General features: G+C 58.2%; 1 protein-coding gene across 1 annotated transcript in view; it reads left to right on the plus strand.

Annotated features, from left to right (window-relative positions):
* LOC113216614 (delta and Notch-like epidermal growth factor-related receptor) overlaps positions 1 to 16,615 on the plus strand; it is a 92,545-nt gene that overhangs the window by 66,165 nt on the left and 9,765 nt on the right. Inside the window, exon 4 of the mRNA XM_052267576.1 lies at positions 8,534 to 8,655. Coding sequence (XP_052123536.1) covers positions 8,534 to 8,655 — 122 coding nt within the window. The remainder of the gene's footprint in view (positions 1 to 8,533; positions 8,656 to 16,615) is intronic.

Below are 16,615 nucleotides of genomic sequence, written 5' to 3' on the forward strand. Positions count from 1 at the left end.
GGGGGTGCAGTTATGTGGTGGCGGTGTCCGTGTCCATTACCAGGATCACACGGAACACGTCGCGCCGATTACCGCCTCTGTCATTTCATTCGGCTCGCTTCTCTTTTCATTCGCTCGCCCAAAGAGGAGAGAAGAGAGAGAGAGCCGGTCGGCTGCCGCGTACGTGAGCGCCGGTGCTGTTAGTTTTCAGCACGTCGCGCTGCACACGTTCTCTCTCTCTCTCTCTCTTTCTCTCCCCCCTTCCCACCGCCCCTGTGGTTATTTTGCATAACGCCGAGGGGACATAATCAGTGGGTAATTACAAAACTAATCACCCTGTCCCTTTTCCGCGGTCATTATCGTTTGTAAATTAGCGAAAAGTGAAGTGGAGGGCTAATTGGGGCGCGCGGGTAGAGAGAGAGAGAGAGAGAGAGATAGGAAAAGGGAGAAGAGCCGCTAGAGAGGTATGGGTTGTCCACTCGTGGTCGGTTCCCCCTCCACGCGCACCCTCTCTAATAACTCGCGGCCCGGCTGCCAGCTCGGCCTGCCCCTCAGGGCTGCCTGCCTGCTGGTCCGATGGGCCTTTTCACTGTTCCCTCCTGCTGCGGGTGCGGCGCCCCCTTGAAGGTGTGCCCCTGAGGGGGCTGCGTCAGCCTGAGGCACTGATCACCTCTCGGGGAGGCCGGGCGCAAAAAGCAGCAGCATGGCCGCTCTAGTACTACAAGCGGGCGTCTCCCTTGTTTCCTCGCCCCCCCCCCTCCCCCTTTCCCACCACGCACTTCCCCTTCTGTCGTAATGTCCAACATCTCAAGTTGTCGCCAGGAAAAAAAGGAATGACATTCTAGCTGTGTCCTATATATTTCACGCAAAAACAAGAAGTTCAGCGAGAATGCAATAACCACCGTATCACACAAACACTCACACACACGCCTAATGACAGTAGATAAGGAGTAAGTTTCTTATCGGTGAATATCTGCAAACCCTCTCTCAAGCGTGATCCAATTCTTTGTGCAGCGTACTTGCTAAAGTAGCAGTTAGAGTATATGTTGTATAAAATCGCGTCGGTGTTTTTAGAGCCGTCAGACGTCCTTGATCAAATTTCGCCCAACATGGTCTTTTTCAGAGTTTTAACTAAAATGTTTAGGTAACGGAAGATCGCCAACCCACTCTACTGAGTTGCTGCGAAATATCCTGTGCGTTCGCGTTCTATGCGAAATATGAACGCCCGCGAAGGGATGGCTTTGCTGAAGCCTTCTAGTAGGAACGGGGAAGAGGTGGGGAGTTGGGTTGGGGGGGGGGGAGGAGGGTGTGCCCGGGCTGCAGTTCCGAAAGGATGATGATGGATCGTCAGCCTGACAGGTGCCAATCGCCGCAGTGACGCGACTCGAGGCGCCGCGGCGGCCGTCTGCCCAAAGAGTGCCTGAGCCGGGGACCGGGGAGCGGGGAGGAGGAGGGGGAAGGGTGTCGAGGAGAGCGGTTGCCTCTGGCGGTGCGAAACGTCACACAAAGATGGATACGCAAAAGGAAAGTAGCTGGTGTGCTTGCCGGTCTCTGGCCTGCTCCCCGTTCCACCCCGCCTCCCGCAGTGCCTGCCTGACAGCATCCAATAACAACTGGAGGAAAGCAGCGTGGCGCTGGCGCTGCTCCCCGTTCCAAAAGTCGCTCGTCGGTCTTCGACTCCTGCAGCTGCCGCGGCCTCCGGGAGAAGTGTAGTAGTAGTAGTAGTAGAAGTGGGGGTGACTTGGGCAAGAGCTAAGAGCTAGACCTCCCCCCCCCCTCTTCCTCTCCGATGTGGCCGTCAGCACCGCACACAGCTACACATCACACGACTTATTTTAGTTTCTATTTAGTTTCCAGCGAGAGTTAAATATATAAGATGCCGCCGCCGCAGGGGGATCATGGGGATCTACGTTTGCGATGGGTTGGTGTCCCCCTCCCCTCCTCCCCTCTGCTCCCCGCCGGCCAACCGGACCGCGCGTAAGTTTTGAACTTTAGCACTTACTTAGAGTTGCGACCGCTGCAGCTATAGCTGCTGCTGCTGTGTGCCCCCACGCCCCCAGGCCCTCCCCCCTGCAGTCTTCTCCCTCCTGCAATCGTCTTTAATTAATTCCAGGTGCCGCGGCTGGCGAGACCCCTCCCTCTCTGTCTCTCTGTACAGCAGACGCGACGCCGTCGTCTCAGGTCTCGCTCTCCGCCCGAATGCTCTCCCTGCTCTCCACCCCATACCCACTTGCTCTCCCGCGCCTTCCCCTCAAAATCTGGGTCTGCCGGGCCCCGGGCCGGGCCCCTGGCCGGGCCGCACTCTTATCCACATTTGCTCCGCCTTTTGCTCGTATGATTTATGCGCGCGCTCACGGCCCGTTGGAGCTAACTAGTTTGCCGGTAGCGTCTCTACCAAGGGGCCCTTTTGGAACTTTAATGACTCCCCCGCAGGGCTGGCGCGCGGTGGCGGCGCCCCGTACGGCGGGGGCGTGGCGCGGCGGTGTGGTGGAGGAGCCTCTTCTCTTCTTACCCTTTAACTCCCTTTACTACCCTACTCCCCACCCACCCGTCCTCCGTTTCACCTCGGCCCGCCCGCCCGCCTCTCCCGCAGGCTGTGTGCGGTAGCGCCCTAACTGCACTTTCATTGAGAGATCGTTAGAGTAATTGGGATCCGATTGCAAGGAGTTATTATAATGGTGTGCTGCATCGTGGAGTGCCGCGCGCCGCCGTGGCCCGATGTGCCTGCAGAAAGGGGGCGACAGGAAAATGCGGCCAGCAAAGTTGACAATTAGTTTTAAAATGTATTTAATACTATGAACACTCAATGCCACCGCCACCCCTCCCCGGGCTCCATCCCCATCCCCCACCCTGTGACCAGGGCCTACACATTCTCCCGTCCTGGGACGCGTACCCGGCGTCGTCGGGGGCCTCGCTGGCGTGGTCGTCTCCATCGACGTCCATCACTTCGTCGTCCCACACTAGCAGCTGGCCGCACTGGATCTCTGCGCAGTCGTCCTCCTTCTCGGCCAGTAGTCTGTCTTGCGAACTTTGGGTCTTCTCGTCCTGGTCGTCACCATCCTGAAGTCTGTCCTGCGAACTTTGGCTCTGCTTGTCCTGGTCGTCGCCATCCTGGTGGCCGTCGCGGTGTAGGTGGTTGTCGAGGGCCTGGTCCTTTGCGCGACTGCTGCTGGGTGTGCTCGCGCACGAGAAGCCCTCGAGCGCCTTGAAGCCCTTGAAGCTGGTCGTGGCCACGCCGATGTCGTCCAGTCTGAGCGCCATGTCTCGCCACCGCGGCGGCAGCGGCGACCTCGTCCAGGGATTGGCCGGGGTCGCCGTCGACCCGCTGTCACCTTCCTGGCGGACGGGGGTCAGGTCGTCGGCGTCGTGCATCCCCGCACGCCACTGCGACTGGCACAACGGGAGCGAGCTGGAGGAGCCATCGCCCGCCCCTGTGTCTGTGCGCGTGTCGTCGTCGTCGTCCTCGCCGCTGTCGGAGAACGAGGTGACCTCCGTGAAGTACGTTAGTGACGCCTCGTCGTCGTCGTCCGGCTGATCCTGGAGGTGATTGCTCCCAGTCCACTGCTGCTGCTGGCGGTGCAGGTACCCCGGCTCCTCCTCGAAGCGAGTCTCGTCCGAGCAGCTGTCGGCGCCGTCGGAGTTCTCTGAATCCGACGACACCAGATCAATCAGGTCCACGGCGGGTCGGCCGCCGTCGCTCGCGCACCGCGGCTCCGATGACACTTCCGCCAGGAACACCACGTCCGCGTCCTGCAACATGACGGATCGCGAGCGAGCGCGACAGTTTTGCATCAGAGGGGTGAGCCCGACTGTCATACCAGGCGCCAGCAGCCCACCAGGCCAGCGCTGTTTGTGTCAGGCCTGGACACGTACAAAGGACAGGAGCGCGAGCGCGCGCCAACACACACACGCCAAAAAGGAAAAAAAAAAACAGGCACAAAAAAAAATTGTTTAGAAAAATTGCTGGACATTTGAGCCGAGGCGGGTGTCGAGAGGGGCTAGCACCTGCTCCCCACAACACACTCACGCGCTATGCTATACCCCCCCCCCCCAGGCCGCTGCGGAAAACGGAATTGAAAATTATGGCGCGCAATTTAAATGCAATTTTAACGGCGGCGGCGGAGACTGATCGAGAGGCGGCGGCGGCGATGGAAGCGATGCCGCCCCTGCCGCCGCGCTGATGCAGGGCCACAAAGTTCGCGACCGACCACTCTGTTATGGCGCGGGCGGCAAGGGCGGGGCGGGAATTCCGATTCCCATCCAGTCCGGGCCCCTTGAAGGGGGTGAACCGCGGGGGGTAAAAAGGGAGGGGGAGGGGGTAAAGGAGGGGCAGAGGGGGGCTGCTCACTCAATAAGCGGGGAAAGGGGTAGGGGGAAGGAGGGAGGAGGGGGGCAGGGGGTAGTAGTGGGAATCCAAACCCTGCACTCCAATTAATCGCCAACAGGAAGCACTACAACTTGCCACGGCTCGGCGTTGTTGGCGAACCCCGCCGCCGATGTTTAGAGGGGGAAGAGAGAAGGGGGGGGGGGGTATTCAGACCATTCTATACATTGTGACGTGCGCACACACACTCACATACACTCGCGCGCCCCCCCCCCCCCCCCCCCCCCTCGCACACACACACACACACACACTCACCTACGCGCGCGCGCACACACACTGCATTTGTGCATATCGGCTGGTCCTGCTCGCCGCCCCGGGGCCGGAACAGAACAGAAACCATGAAAGCAGTTATTACTGCTACATCCAAGGCAAGCGGTATCAGCAAACGCAAAACTGCACCTCTCTCTCTTCCTCTCTGTCTCTCTCACTCTTCAGATATATATTCACCTCTTTCTTTCTCCCGACCCTTTACCCTCTGTGCCTCGCTCCACCATATCCTACTCGATCCATTCCCATATCGACATTGGGCGGAAGTTGATATAAACGTCGAACGCAGCGGAAAACTCGTTTCTGCTGCTCTCGGCAGGAAATAGAAATAAAAGAATGAGTCACAAAAACGCGCCGCCGAAAGAACTGTGTAAATTGGGGTGAAGCAGTTGTTATCCCCGGAAACTCGTCGACCAGCGGAGCTCGCACGCCTGCCGCTCCTGCTGCTGCTGCTGCTGCTTCACGGTTTGCCCTTCCAAAATACCTGCAGGTGATGGCATCTCGGCATCTCTGTGGCTTTTGCTGTTTGACGGAGAAACGCTCGAGTGAAAGATACCATCGAGCTGCTGGAGGGCAACCCCGTGGCAAGCTGCGGTGGGGGGTTCAGGGGGAGAAAGACAGTAAGAGAGGCGTTAAGGGGACAGAGGGAAAAGAGGAGGGATGGAGATGGAGGGGGGAGGGGTTGGGAGACTGGCTGACAGCATGCAAGGCCAAGGCTGCGGCGGGGCGGCGCGGCGCCCTTGCCGTGCTTCACTGCAGGCACACTTTAATTTACAAAGTTTTGCACCTCACTTCGTAAGTGGCGCCTCGCCTGTGCAGCCCAGCCCGCGGCCACCGCACCGCGTATCTCTCTCGCTCTCTCTCTCTCTCTCTCTCTCTCTCTCTCTATTGTGCTCTCGCTCTCTCCCATTCCCCCTCGCGTTTATTGGAACAACGACTGCTGGCGCGAGGTTGACTTTGGCAGTCCCAGGGCCTGCAGCAAAACCATTTGTCTCGGAAACATTCTTGGAGGCACCAATAAGACATTCTCTCGCGCCCTCTCGTCGCGCTTTGTTGTTTATTATTATATCCCAAATAACACAATGTTTTTCACTGAATGAAATGCGCCGCCAATGTGCTGTTTGTTTGTTGTTATTGTTTTCACGATGAGTTGCCTAGCTATGCACGTAATCCGCTTGCTTGCTTTCCATGACCCGGGCCTTTCCCTCTGATACCCCCCCCCCCCCTCTCTCGCCCTCTTTATCTCTCTCTCCTTTACACTCTGCCATTCCCACTCCTCGCGCCCTGACAATTATTATAGTTGTCGAGTTGGCCACTTCAGAAGCACGCGAGAGGCTTGGCCCGGCTTGGCTTTCGGTCGTGCCCCCCCCCCTTATCCCTCCTCCTCAGGTGAAGCCCTTTTCCCCCCGCTTTTCTCGCCTTTAGCCCTCACCCAGTTTGGCCGCACCCCTTGCGCGTTAGCCCCGCCCCGCCGCGCCGCCTGTCGCGCTCAGCAGCCACAAAACTTTCTTTTCCTTCCGCGTCGAAAAGTAATTATGCAATTGTCTGGGCTGGGTGGGCGTGGGCCCTGGGATGCTGCTGTGCCGCTGTGAGTACGCCTCGCCGCAGTCGGGATGCAGTAATGCAGTTAGCGTGAGGAACGGGCGTCGCTGAATGCGGGGGGAATGGACCGTGATGCTGGGACGAGTCATCTCACTCCCTCTTTTAATTATTTTCATCATCCTCTCGTCTCTCTCTTTCTGCCGCACGCGAGCGCGCTCCAACTCCCTTCCCCTATCTTTTTCTATATATCCTCTTGCTTGCTTGCTGGTATTTTTTTCTCCCCACCCTGAGAGGTTGGTTTTCAACACCACAGAACCGTGATTTTTCCTCCACTCTCACCATTTTTCTCACCCTCATTGTAGCACCCCCCGAAACGCTCTCTCTCTCTCTCTCTCTCTCTCTCTCTCTCTCTCAATGAGCACCGTTATCATCGTTCAAAATAATTACCAAGACCCCTCTTGCTTATTTCGCGCAACGTTTTTGCGTCTCGCTCTTGGTTGCCGCCGCTGTCATCACCCCCGTCCCCCACCGGCACCGGCGCGCGCTTTTCAAACAGCAATTTGCGGATAAAATTAGCAGGAGGCAGTGGCTCCAGGCCCACCCTCGTTCCCCACCCGCCCCATAGAACCTACTCCCCCACCCCCTCCCTTCCCCCGCGCAGCCGAGCGGGCGGTGCTCTGCTCACCTGGGACTCGTTGGTTGGGTCAGGCCTGCTGCCCGCACTGTTGGCGCTCGCCCTGGTGCTTGTACCGGGGCTGGTGGCCGTGGCGGTGGCCGACGTTCGTCGAGGGCGGGTTAAGCTGCTGCCACTACTGGTGGCCAAGGTGAAGCGAGGCCCGGGCCGAGATCGCGCTGCACTGTCCCTGAGGCGGGCACTCCTCCTGGGCTGCTGCCGCTGCTGCCTGAGCTGCTCCGACGACAACCACATTATTCCACACTTATCCAAATTTGCTGCTGTTGTCTTCTTCTTACTGCGTTTTTCACACTCGATAAAGACGGTTTAACGTTTTACGTTGAACAAACACGTCGCACGGCTTTGCACACGCGCAACGGCGGGTTTTTAAAACACAGATCGACATTTGAAGCGATTCATTTAGCGGACGGCAAGAGTGTGCCGCGTGGTTCGGCTGACGGACTGCAACTGGCTGGTCAGCTGGTCGGCGGCCGGGCGGTGACGGTATGGACTCTGCCCCTTCGCCCCGCGCCGCCGCCGACGGGCATACCGTGGCCGGGAACCCCGGGCCGAGTCAGGCCGGGCCGGGCGGCGTGTGGAGGTGTCACCTCTCTCCAATGGGCGCGAGCGAGTGGCGTCTGTCTCTGTCGCTCTCATTGGCGCGCAGGGCTCGCCGCGGCGCGCGACTCGCGGCGGCCGGGCCCGGCCTCCACCTCGCCCCACCGCACCCCATCCCGCCCCACCACTACGAGGCAATTACGTGGTGCTGCGCCCTTGATGACGCTGCAACGGGCGAACGCGGGGCCTCCACCGGCCTCCTTCCGCCAGCCGCCAGTTGCGTCCACCAGCCTCCTTCTACCCACATCCACCGGCCTTTACCCGCCTCCAGTTGCGTCCACCATAGCCTCCTTCTACCCACCTCCACCGGCCTCACCCGCCTCCAGTTCTGTCCACCAGCCTCCTTCTACCCGCCTCCACCAGCCTCCTTCCACCCACGATCTCGGCCTCCAGTTTCTTCCTCTGACCTCTACTAGCCTCCCTCCACCATAGTTCTTTGCGAATGTTCGAAATCGAATCGAATCTGGCCCGATTCAAGGGGGGGGGGGCATAATTTGATTCGATTCGTTTGCGAATTTAGAAAGATTCGATTCGATTATTTTTTTTGGTCCGATTCGATTAGATTCGAAAATTTTTTAAAGAGATTCGATTCGAACCAAAAAACTCGACTCGCACAAACACTACTCCACCACCGGCCTCCTTCCACCCGCCTCCACCAGCCTCCGATTGCCTCTACCAGCCTCCTTCCACCTGCCTCCACCGGCCTCCTTTTGCGTCCACCCAGCCCCAGCCCCACCCGTCTCCACTGGCCTATGCATCCCTCTCTATCCACCTCCCCCATGCATCCGCCCCACCCCGCTCCGCTCCGCCACGCCCCGCCCCCGCGTGGCGCTCCTATTGATATTGTGGACCTTCAATTAGCCGTGGGCCCCCGTCCAATTACAAAGAACAATACTGTCGCCGTATCAGGTTGTCCCCTCGCGCTCAGAGCAAACTTGTGCAAATTTATTTCTTTCCGCGAAATTAGAAAAGGCGCTCGCTCTACTTCCACTAAGTACATGGGCCCTGCGACATTCAAATTGCTCATCAGGTATTTATAACCTTTTTTTTCTCTCTTTGTTTTTCTGCAGTTCTCTCCGAGCGTTGGGCGCCCGGTCGGTGCGTGAGGCTGCATGTGCTCATGAAGTCCGACAACTGCGGCGAGAACCAGGACTGCTCAGGCAAGGGCGTCTGCTACTCCAAGGACAGCATGGTGAGTGCAACGCCCTTTGGGGTTTTAACTGCAGAAACGATAGAAATCTGTCGGGGTTCCTTGTTTGTTTGTTTCTGTGATTTTTTGCATGCCATGCGCCATGCATGCCATGCGTTCAGGCCGGTTCGGGCAGACGTAGGAGGGCGATATACGCCTGAGTCATGACACCTGACACCTCACATTTCCCTGCTGCGACCGAGTTTACTGCTGGGTGCCTCACTCAGCAGCGAAATGTAAAACCTGCGTTGGGCACTCAGCAAGACCAAACGACACAACACGGCGTTGGCACAAAATATGCCATTCAAACCCCCTGCTGCCTATACTATTTGTTTTTAAAATTTTTAATCTTTTTTTGTCGTACACGAATAGCTCTGTTGTTGTTGGGTGTAGTGCATCCGCCAGGGCCTTGCTCCTCAATTTGGCGGCAAGATGGCGCAGCTGTTGCTGGTGGGGTTCTTTATTAGTGATGGTGAAGAAGGGGGGCCGGGGGTGCGAAATGTATTGGGCCAACCTGGCGGGGAGAGAGAGAGAGAGAGAAAGAGAGAGAGAGAGGCTGTTGCGGTGGCGCAGTAGAGGGGTGTAGGCGTCCACCCGGAAACCACTATGGCGGCGCATTGGCCGTTACCCGCCGCCTTGCCCGGGTGCACGCCCGTTATTGCTGCTCTGCGCGACTTTCTCAAGTAAACTCTTTCTCTCTCCCTCGCTCTCTTCACCCTCCTCTCATTCTTTCGCTTTCCTCACTTTCCATCTCTTTTCCCCCTTCTTCTGTCCCATTGCCTTTTCCTCGCGAGAGACTTTTCCGGACTTTTCTCTGTATGTGTGTGTGTTGAGCTTTTTAGCCGTATGATAAAAGTAGCTCAAATTGCAAATCAACGCAATTAATTTTTGTGCTCGCTTATTCGGCCGATTTTGAATTGATTTCTTTTCTTCCCGCTAAATGCGTGTCGCAGTCGGTATACACTGTAAACCCAAAAGTGTGTACATAGGCACATAAAGAACACACAAGGAAGGGTGTACTGTCATGGCACACGCTAGGAAGTGTGTACATACGTGGCACACAGTACGTACGCGCCGCATAGCGTAGCGCTATGGCAGGGGCAGGTACACACTGAGTGGATTTATTTAAGAAAGACAGCTCGTGCCTACGACCTCGTCCGATTTGGCTGATATTTGGTGGACATGTTCCTCAATTGAATTGAAAAAAAGGCCAGGAAGCGTTTGGCCGAGAAAAATTTACTTCCGGAACTGTGGGCAAATTAGTGGTTTTGCAGGCATTTTGGGTATTTTGCACTATGACTAGAGTTTTGGTCCTAGATTGTCATCTCAGGTGTCTCCGGATGCAGAATGGACCAAGGAACAAGAATATGCCATCGGAATGTCTCTACTACCCATACTTTTTGAAATATTGTCAAAAATTTCTTGGGGAAAATGGGTCAGAAACTTTTTTGGGGTGATCGGGGTAAATGAAATTTCGCTATTTTTGACAATATCTCAAAAACTATGGGTCGTAGAGACATTCCGGTGGCATATTCTTGTTCCTTGGTCCATTCTGCATCCGGAGACACCTGAGATGACAATCTAGGACCAAAACTCTAGTCATAGTGCAAAATACCCAAAATGCCTGCATAACCACTAATTTGCCCACAGTTCCGGAAGTAAATTTTTCTCGGCCAAACGCTCCTTGGCCTTTTTTTCAATTCAATTGAGGAACATGTCCACCAAATATCAGCCAAATCGGACGAGGTCGTAGGCACGAGCTGTCTTTCTTAAATAAATCCACTCACTTCCTAGCGTGTGCCATGCCAGGCTCATAAAGTACATGTACAAGGAAGAGTGTACTATGTACACACTTGGGTTTACAGTGTAGGAATACGCCAGCCCAGTAGCGTTATGGAGCACCCGGTGCCCTTGTCTCCTCCCTATACAGGCGCTAGGGAAGGTCCACCCCGGGCCGGGTCTCCTCCTGGACGCGACGCGGGGAGGGGGAGGGGAAGGCGACGTGGGCTGGGGGCGCACCGGGCGGGGAGGAAGGGAGGAGGAAGGCGGCGCGCGAGCGGAATTCGTGATTCGCTGTTTTGCATTTTGAAAGAGTTGGGGACAGGCAGGCGGGGCCGGGCCGGGCAGAGGAGCCACCACCGGGGCTGGGGACGCTACGGGAATAGGCCGCAGAGGTACCACCAACGCTACCGGGCAGAGGTGAGCTCCGAGAGGCAAAAGGCCAGGTCGGAGTGCCGCCGCCGCTGCGCTGCTGTGCGGGATACCGTGACGGGTTGGGCTCGGGAGAGGGGCTGCCGCGTAGAATTGAATTCATACTGAATCGATTTGGCTAGCGAGGGGAAGTTTTGGGAGATTCCGCGCACTTGTCTCTTCTTTTATTTTTATCCTGCTGTCGCTGTCACCTCGCCGGTGTTGTTGTTTTTCTACTTCTGGACCTGGCAGTTTTACCATATTACCCTCGCTGTCCATCTGCGGCATTCATTCATTCATTTATTGCAATGTTCGGTTTTGGTTCGGTCATGCTGCCCGCTTGTGCTGTTTGCCCCCCCCCCCCCCCCGGGGATAGGTCTTCAGAGTACATAAGTCGCGGGACTTGACTTTCAACCCTGTCGCCACCCTTTCAGGAGCGTCAAGTAGAGGTTTCTTGAGAGAGAGTGAGAGAGAGAGAGAGAGAGACCTCAAAGAAACGGTGAGCGTTGCTCCTTACCCCTTCCCTTCCTCCTCGGGTGGCTGCCGGGGTCGGGTATCAGCTGATGGCTCCCTTCTTGCGCGCCGGTGCCGTTGAGCCTTGTGTATCGTCTCACTCCCTCCTTTGTGGACGGACGCCGCGCGCGTGCTTGCTGCCCAGGGTTCAAAATTTTGAAAAAAAAAATCGAAAAAATTCCAAATAATTTCGAAAAATTTCCGAATAATTTCGGAAAATTTCCAAATAATTTCGGAAAATTAAAAAAATTTACGAGGTTTGGGAAACTCTTACGGAAAATTTCTGTTAACTTTCCAGCCCTAGTGCGTCCCCAGCACTAGACGTCCTTCACGCTCACAAAAAGCGCGACCCGGAAGTGCACGTCGTTCCTGGTCGTACACGGCCATTGCTGTCGTGCTGCTGGCTGCCTGCTGGGCTAGGCGCCGCACCAAACCGCAGCAGGTGTGTGCCGCCGGGGTGGCTGCTCTGGCAGGCGGGTGCCGCGCCGCACCGGCTGGTGCCGTGGCCATTGTCAACTGCAACCCTTCCGACAGAATATCACCACGACTCCCCCCCACCCCCCCACCGAAAAAAGGACATGCCGCTCGGACAACTTTTATTTGTTTGTGTTTTTTTCTTTCCTCCCTGTCGCTTCTGTCTGTCTTCTCTCTTCCTCTCTCCCCTCTCCCGCACACACCTACACACGCGCGGACGCGCGCGCACACACACACTTTCTCCCTCTCCGGTTGCTGTGCGTCGTCCCCCGCTATACCTGCCGCGCGTATCTTTGCCGCCGGAGTTTGTCGTCGTGATGCTGGAACTTGATCTCTCGGAGCCCGGGGAGGAGCCCGAGAGACGGGGGGTCGCTAGTGTGGCACCCTTCGCACCAGGCGGCAAGGCCAAAACTCGCAGGCAAACATCAAGTCGCGCAACCGTCTCCTGGTGCGCTCTCTCTCTCTCTCTCTCTCTCTCTCTCTCTCTCTCTCTCTGCTGTAGCCTGCGCCAGCCACTATCCGCGTTTCAGTTTCAGACCGCCCCCAAACCCTCCCTCTATCCCTGCTGAGCCACTGCTATCTCGACCATGAGGACGACCCCTGGCCCCACCGTGCCCCTCCTCCTCCCCCGCACACGTGCGCGTATAAGAAAACGCACTCCCGCGGGAGGGGCGGGGGGTCCGCTCGGGGAAGGAGGAGAGGGGGGGGGGGGGGCAACGACCGCGATGAATAAGTCTTTTCACGCGCGATATCAACCCCCCGCCAGGCAAGCGGCTCTCGCGGCCCCCGCGGCCCCCGCAGCCCCGGCCAGCAGCAGAAGGGAGCCCCGCCGGGAAAGGGCCAGAGCTGTTTGCTCGTTCCCTTAAACTGACCTTTTCTGTGTTGGTCCACCCTTTCCTGGAGAGCTCCGGCGCCTCACGAGGCAAGGCTTGGTCTGCTGGCTGTGTGGTGCCCCCCATCCACCTACCCTCTGGTGGCGTCCACCGCTTGCTGTGTGTGTGTGTGTGTGTTGTGTCTCTTGTCGTCTGGAAGCGGTCAAATTGCGGTCTCGAATACCCACGTCGACCCCCAGTGCCCAGTGTATACATGTGTGTGTATACGTACGTGTGTGTGCGTAATTTCGCTGTGAGCGCCCACCCAGTACGACCTGTGTGTGTGTGTTTGCCTGTGTATGTGTGTTATAGTCCCATAGCCGGCCGGCAGCATGGGGGTATACGCTATGGTTACAGCAGTGGTACTATTTCCGTCTCTCTCTCACTCTCCTGCTCTCTCCCTCTCTCCCTCTCCTGCTCTCTCTCACGCTCTCCCGGCCGACAGCAGGTGCACGCGGGGCGCGCGGGCTGGGCTGCCTGGGGTGGTTAGTTGTCCCCCTGCAGCGAGCATGCACTGCCCCCGTCCTGTATAGCACACCATACGCCGACCGCCCGGGGCGGTCCGAGCAAGGCGACCATAGCGGCAGCAGGCGGAGCAGCCAACGTTGCCTTCGTGTTTCTCCTGCTCCCCTCTCTTTTCCCCCCTTTTCCCTTTTCCATGTGGGAGGCCTCCGTGTGTACTGTTTTTGGATTCTGTAACCCGAGCGTCCCCCCCGTGTGCTTCCCCGGGGCTGCGCGACCTGGAGCATGGCGCTGGACGGGGATATGTTTACCTATGGAGAACAGTGCACGGCTGGGCGACCCTCTGTCCCTCCAGCCCCACCCCGAACCGACCCGCCAGCCCCACAAGTAACGGACCAGAGATAGTTTAAAACAGAGTGTAGGAGGTACTGCTCCTGCTGCTTCGGCGTACTGATGCTTCGGGTCAGGAAGCAGGGGTGCATGACCCCGTGGGAAAGGCGCGTCGGCGGGAGCGAGGGTGGAGGGCGCGGGGTCCCTTTGGAACGCCTTGGTTTTGCATTCGTGATTGTGACGAAGTAGAGCGTAGCAGGACGACGCTGGTGGTGGCGAGGCCCACACCACGATCCGCCCCGGCCCGCCCACCCCGCGCCACACCACGAGCCGCCCTCGCCCCGCCTCTCCAGAGGCACCAGAAACAGGGCCTCGCTACTGCGTCGGCCTTCCACAAAGCAGCAACAGCCAGCGCCAGGCCCCACACCACAAACGAATATGAATGCGCCGGTTAACACGCATTCCGAATGTGAATGTGTGCAATGTGGTCGACATCATGGATACGGCATTGCCGCGGCAGAGGGCCGGCCGTGTGGTGAGGGGGGGGGGGGGGGAACCTCCCTCCCTCGCACTTGCAGTGACCTCCACAGCCCCTGCTTATTTATGGTGTACTTCCACCGAACCTTATACTCGCGGTTGTGTGTGTTTCCCGACCTCCCACCAGTACTCCCGTGTTAAACGTAATTTATGAGAAAGATGGTAGTGTAAGTTTGAAACGCTCCAATTTATTTAACTTTTTTATTGTCGTGGCCAGTATTGTTACTCAAAATTTATACCAGCGTCAGTTCAGTCGTCATTATGGGACGACCTGGGGATCATACCCGGTTTTCCAGGGGGGTATAACCCGGCCGCCCTGGCTGCTTTGGCGGGGTCCTTGATGAGGCATCAGGCAGCAGCACAGCAAAATCCCTCCCCAACCCGTTCCGCCCGCCTCCACGGCCTCTTTGATGAAAGGAAACAGCGCGTGCCCTCGCTGCGTGTGCCCGGCTGTATGAGGGAGAGAGAGAGAGAGGAACGGACGGACGGACGGTCGGGGAGAGATCGCGGGCCGGAGTGATACAAGCGGTGGCATGTCGAGCTACTGTGTGTGTGTGTGCGTGTGCGTGTGCGAGGGCAAGGGAGCGCCGGGGAGGGACCCCACCGATGCGGTAAACGAGACGGAAAACAATATGATCCGGCAGCGGGACATATTTTGGCGGGGACCCTCTTTACCTTTCCTTAAACTCTCCCCTCTAAGTCCCCTCTCTCTCTCTCTCCGTCGCCTCCTCTCTCCCCCTCCCTCACTCTCCCCGCGTAGTATGGGGAGGAAGTGCGCCATCGAGTGCTATTAACCGTGCGACGACGTATTTCCTCTCTGCGCTCTCCCCGGATAGCGCTCTCTTTTGTCGCAGGGCGCGACAGAAAGCTGGTGGGAGACAGGAGAGGGGAGGAGACGAGAGAGAGAGAGAGAGAGAGAGAGATGGAAGAGGGTGAGGCACGCGACGACAGGCCCCCGTAACTGCTTCGCTGGCTTTTCTATTCAACCATCCCTTACCCTCTCACTGCGTCTCTCTATCTCTCTCTTACACCAAACCCTCCCCATCTCCTACCCCCGGCCCCCCCAACTCTCGCCTCGTCCAGCGCCATCGGCAGGATCGGACCCGGGGCGTCAGGTGGATCTGGCAGGTTGGCCGAAACAGTAGAGGAACGCTCAGGAAGGGGGAAGCGGGTGAGAAAGAGAGAGGGAGGGAGAGAGAAGACGTGAAGGTGTGGGACGAGAAAGAGAAGAGGGTGGCGGCGGTGAAAGGGGGGGGGACTCCTTTTGGCAGAGTCCTTCGTGCACCTCGTCGTGCGCCGGCCGAGCGGAGAGGCGTTGGAGAGGCTCTCGAGGACGTGCCGCGCCTTGCGCCCCCCCCCCTCTCTCTCTCTCCCCTCATCGAGGGCTCTGCTGGTGTGGTGGAGCCCCTGCAGGACGAGGATAGCCCGGCCCGCCTCGCCGGCCCGTCGCGCGGGTCTGCCTACCGAGCCCGGCGTTAAAGAGGTGCGCTGCTGCCGAACCCAAAGTCTCCCTTTCAATCGATCTCAAAGACTTCTAAATGAGCCCCCAATATTTGCAATCTTCGCGCCTCTTTCTCTGCCTTTCACCCCCTGGCCGCCGCGCCCCCGATTTCCCCCCTCCCCCCTGCTCCGTTCGAGAGTTTTGGCGCCGGGGGATGCCGTTCTGATTAATACCATCTGCGAGTATAATGAGGCTTGCTTAGCCCCCCCATCTGAGCAGCGCTTTGCCCGCCGCCGCCGCCGAGCGCCGGCTGAGCGCGGCTGATAGTTGTTGTACAGCCTGTCGGTCTGCCGGGGAGGGGGAGGGGGACGGGGAGGGGTTTGCATAGGAATGTTGTCGGTAAGTTGGCGGGAGCGGGCGCGCCTGGCCTGGCCCGGATCGAGGCCCCGGCCGCCTGCCACACTGTGCAGGGAGGGCTCTCGTCGGAACCAGAGCGATGATCTGCATGAAGGCGGGCCAGCGCGGGCGACGACGAGCGGCCAGGCCAGGCCTGCTCTGTGCTGTCTGATGTACAACCACGTTTCGCAGCGAGCGAGGGGGAAACGGTCGGGATGTGCGCGAGGATGTGCCGTCGGTCGGACCCGTTTCCCTTCAGAGTGGCGTTGAGAGAGAGAGAGAGAGAGAGAGAGAGAGAGAGAGAGAGAGAGAGAGAGAGAGAAATTCTGCCTGCTCTCAATACTCGCTCCCCCTTCCTCCCATTCTCATGCTCTCGCCATTTCCTTCCTCCTCTTCCGTTGTTGAGTATTTCTCTCTCTCGCTTGCTCGCCCTCCACCGCGCGCATCCCTGTCCCCTCCTCCCCCCTCCGCCATATTGCCCCTCCTCTACTTCCGGTTCTGATTTCTGCCGGGAACATCAGTGGCAGCTGCGCGCGGCTTCAGGGCGGTGGTGGTCCCCGCTCTGCTCCCTATCTCCACCGGCCGGGGGATTCTCATGGCAGAGCGGTGGGGCCGCCGGGGAATCAGAAAGGGCGGAGGGGTGGGGGGGGTCTGAAATCGTACTGCCAGGGGGAAGTGTCGACCGCATTCCCTCCAATAATTCATCAACCTGAAACGGTGGTGGTGTTGCAGTGGCGGTCGCAGCGGG

This window comes from Frankliniella occidentalis, unplaced genomic scaffold, assembly GCF_000697945.3.
Source record: "Frankliniella occidentalis isolate FOCC.00 unplaced genomic scaffold, Focc_3.1 Scaffold54, whole genome shotgun sequence".
Lineage (NCBI taxonomy): Eukaryota > Metazoa > Arthropoda > Insecta > Thysanoptera > Thripidae > Frankliniella > Frankliniella occidentalis.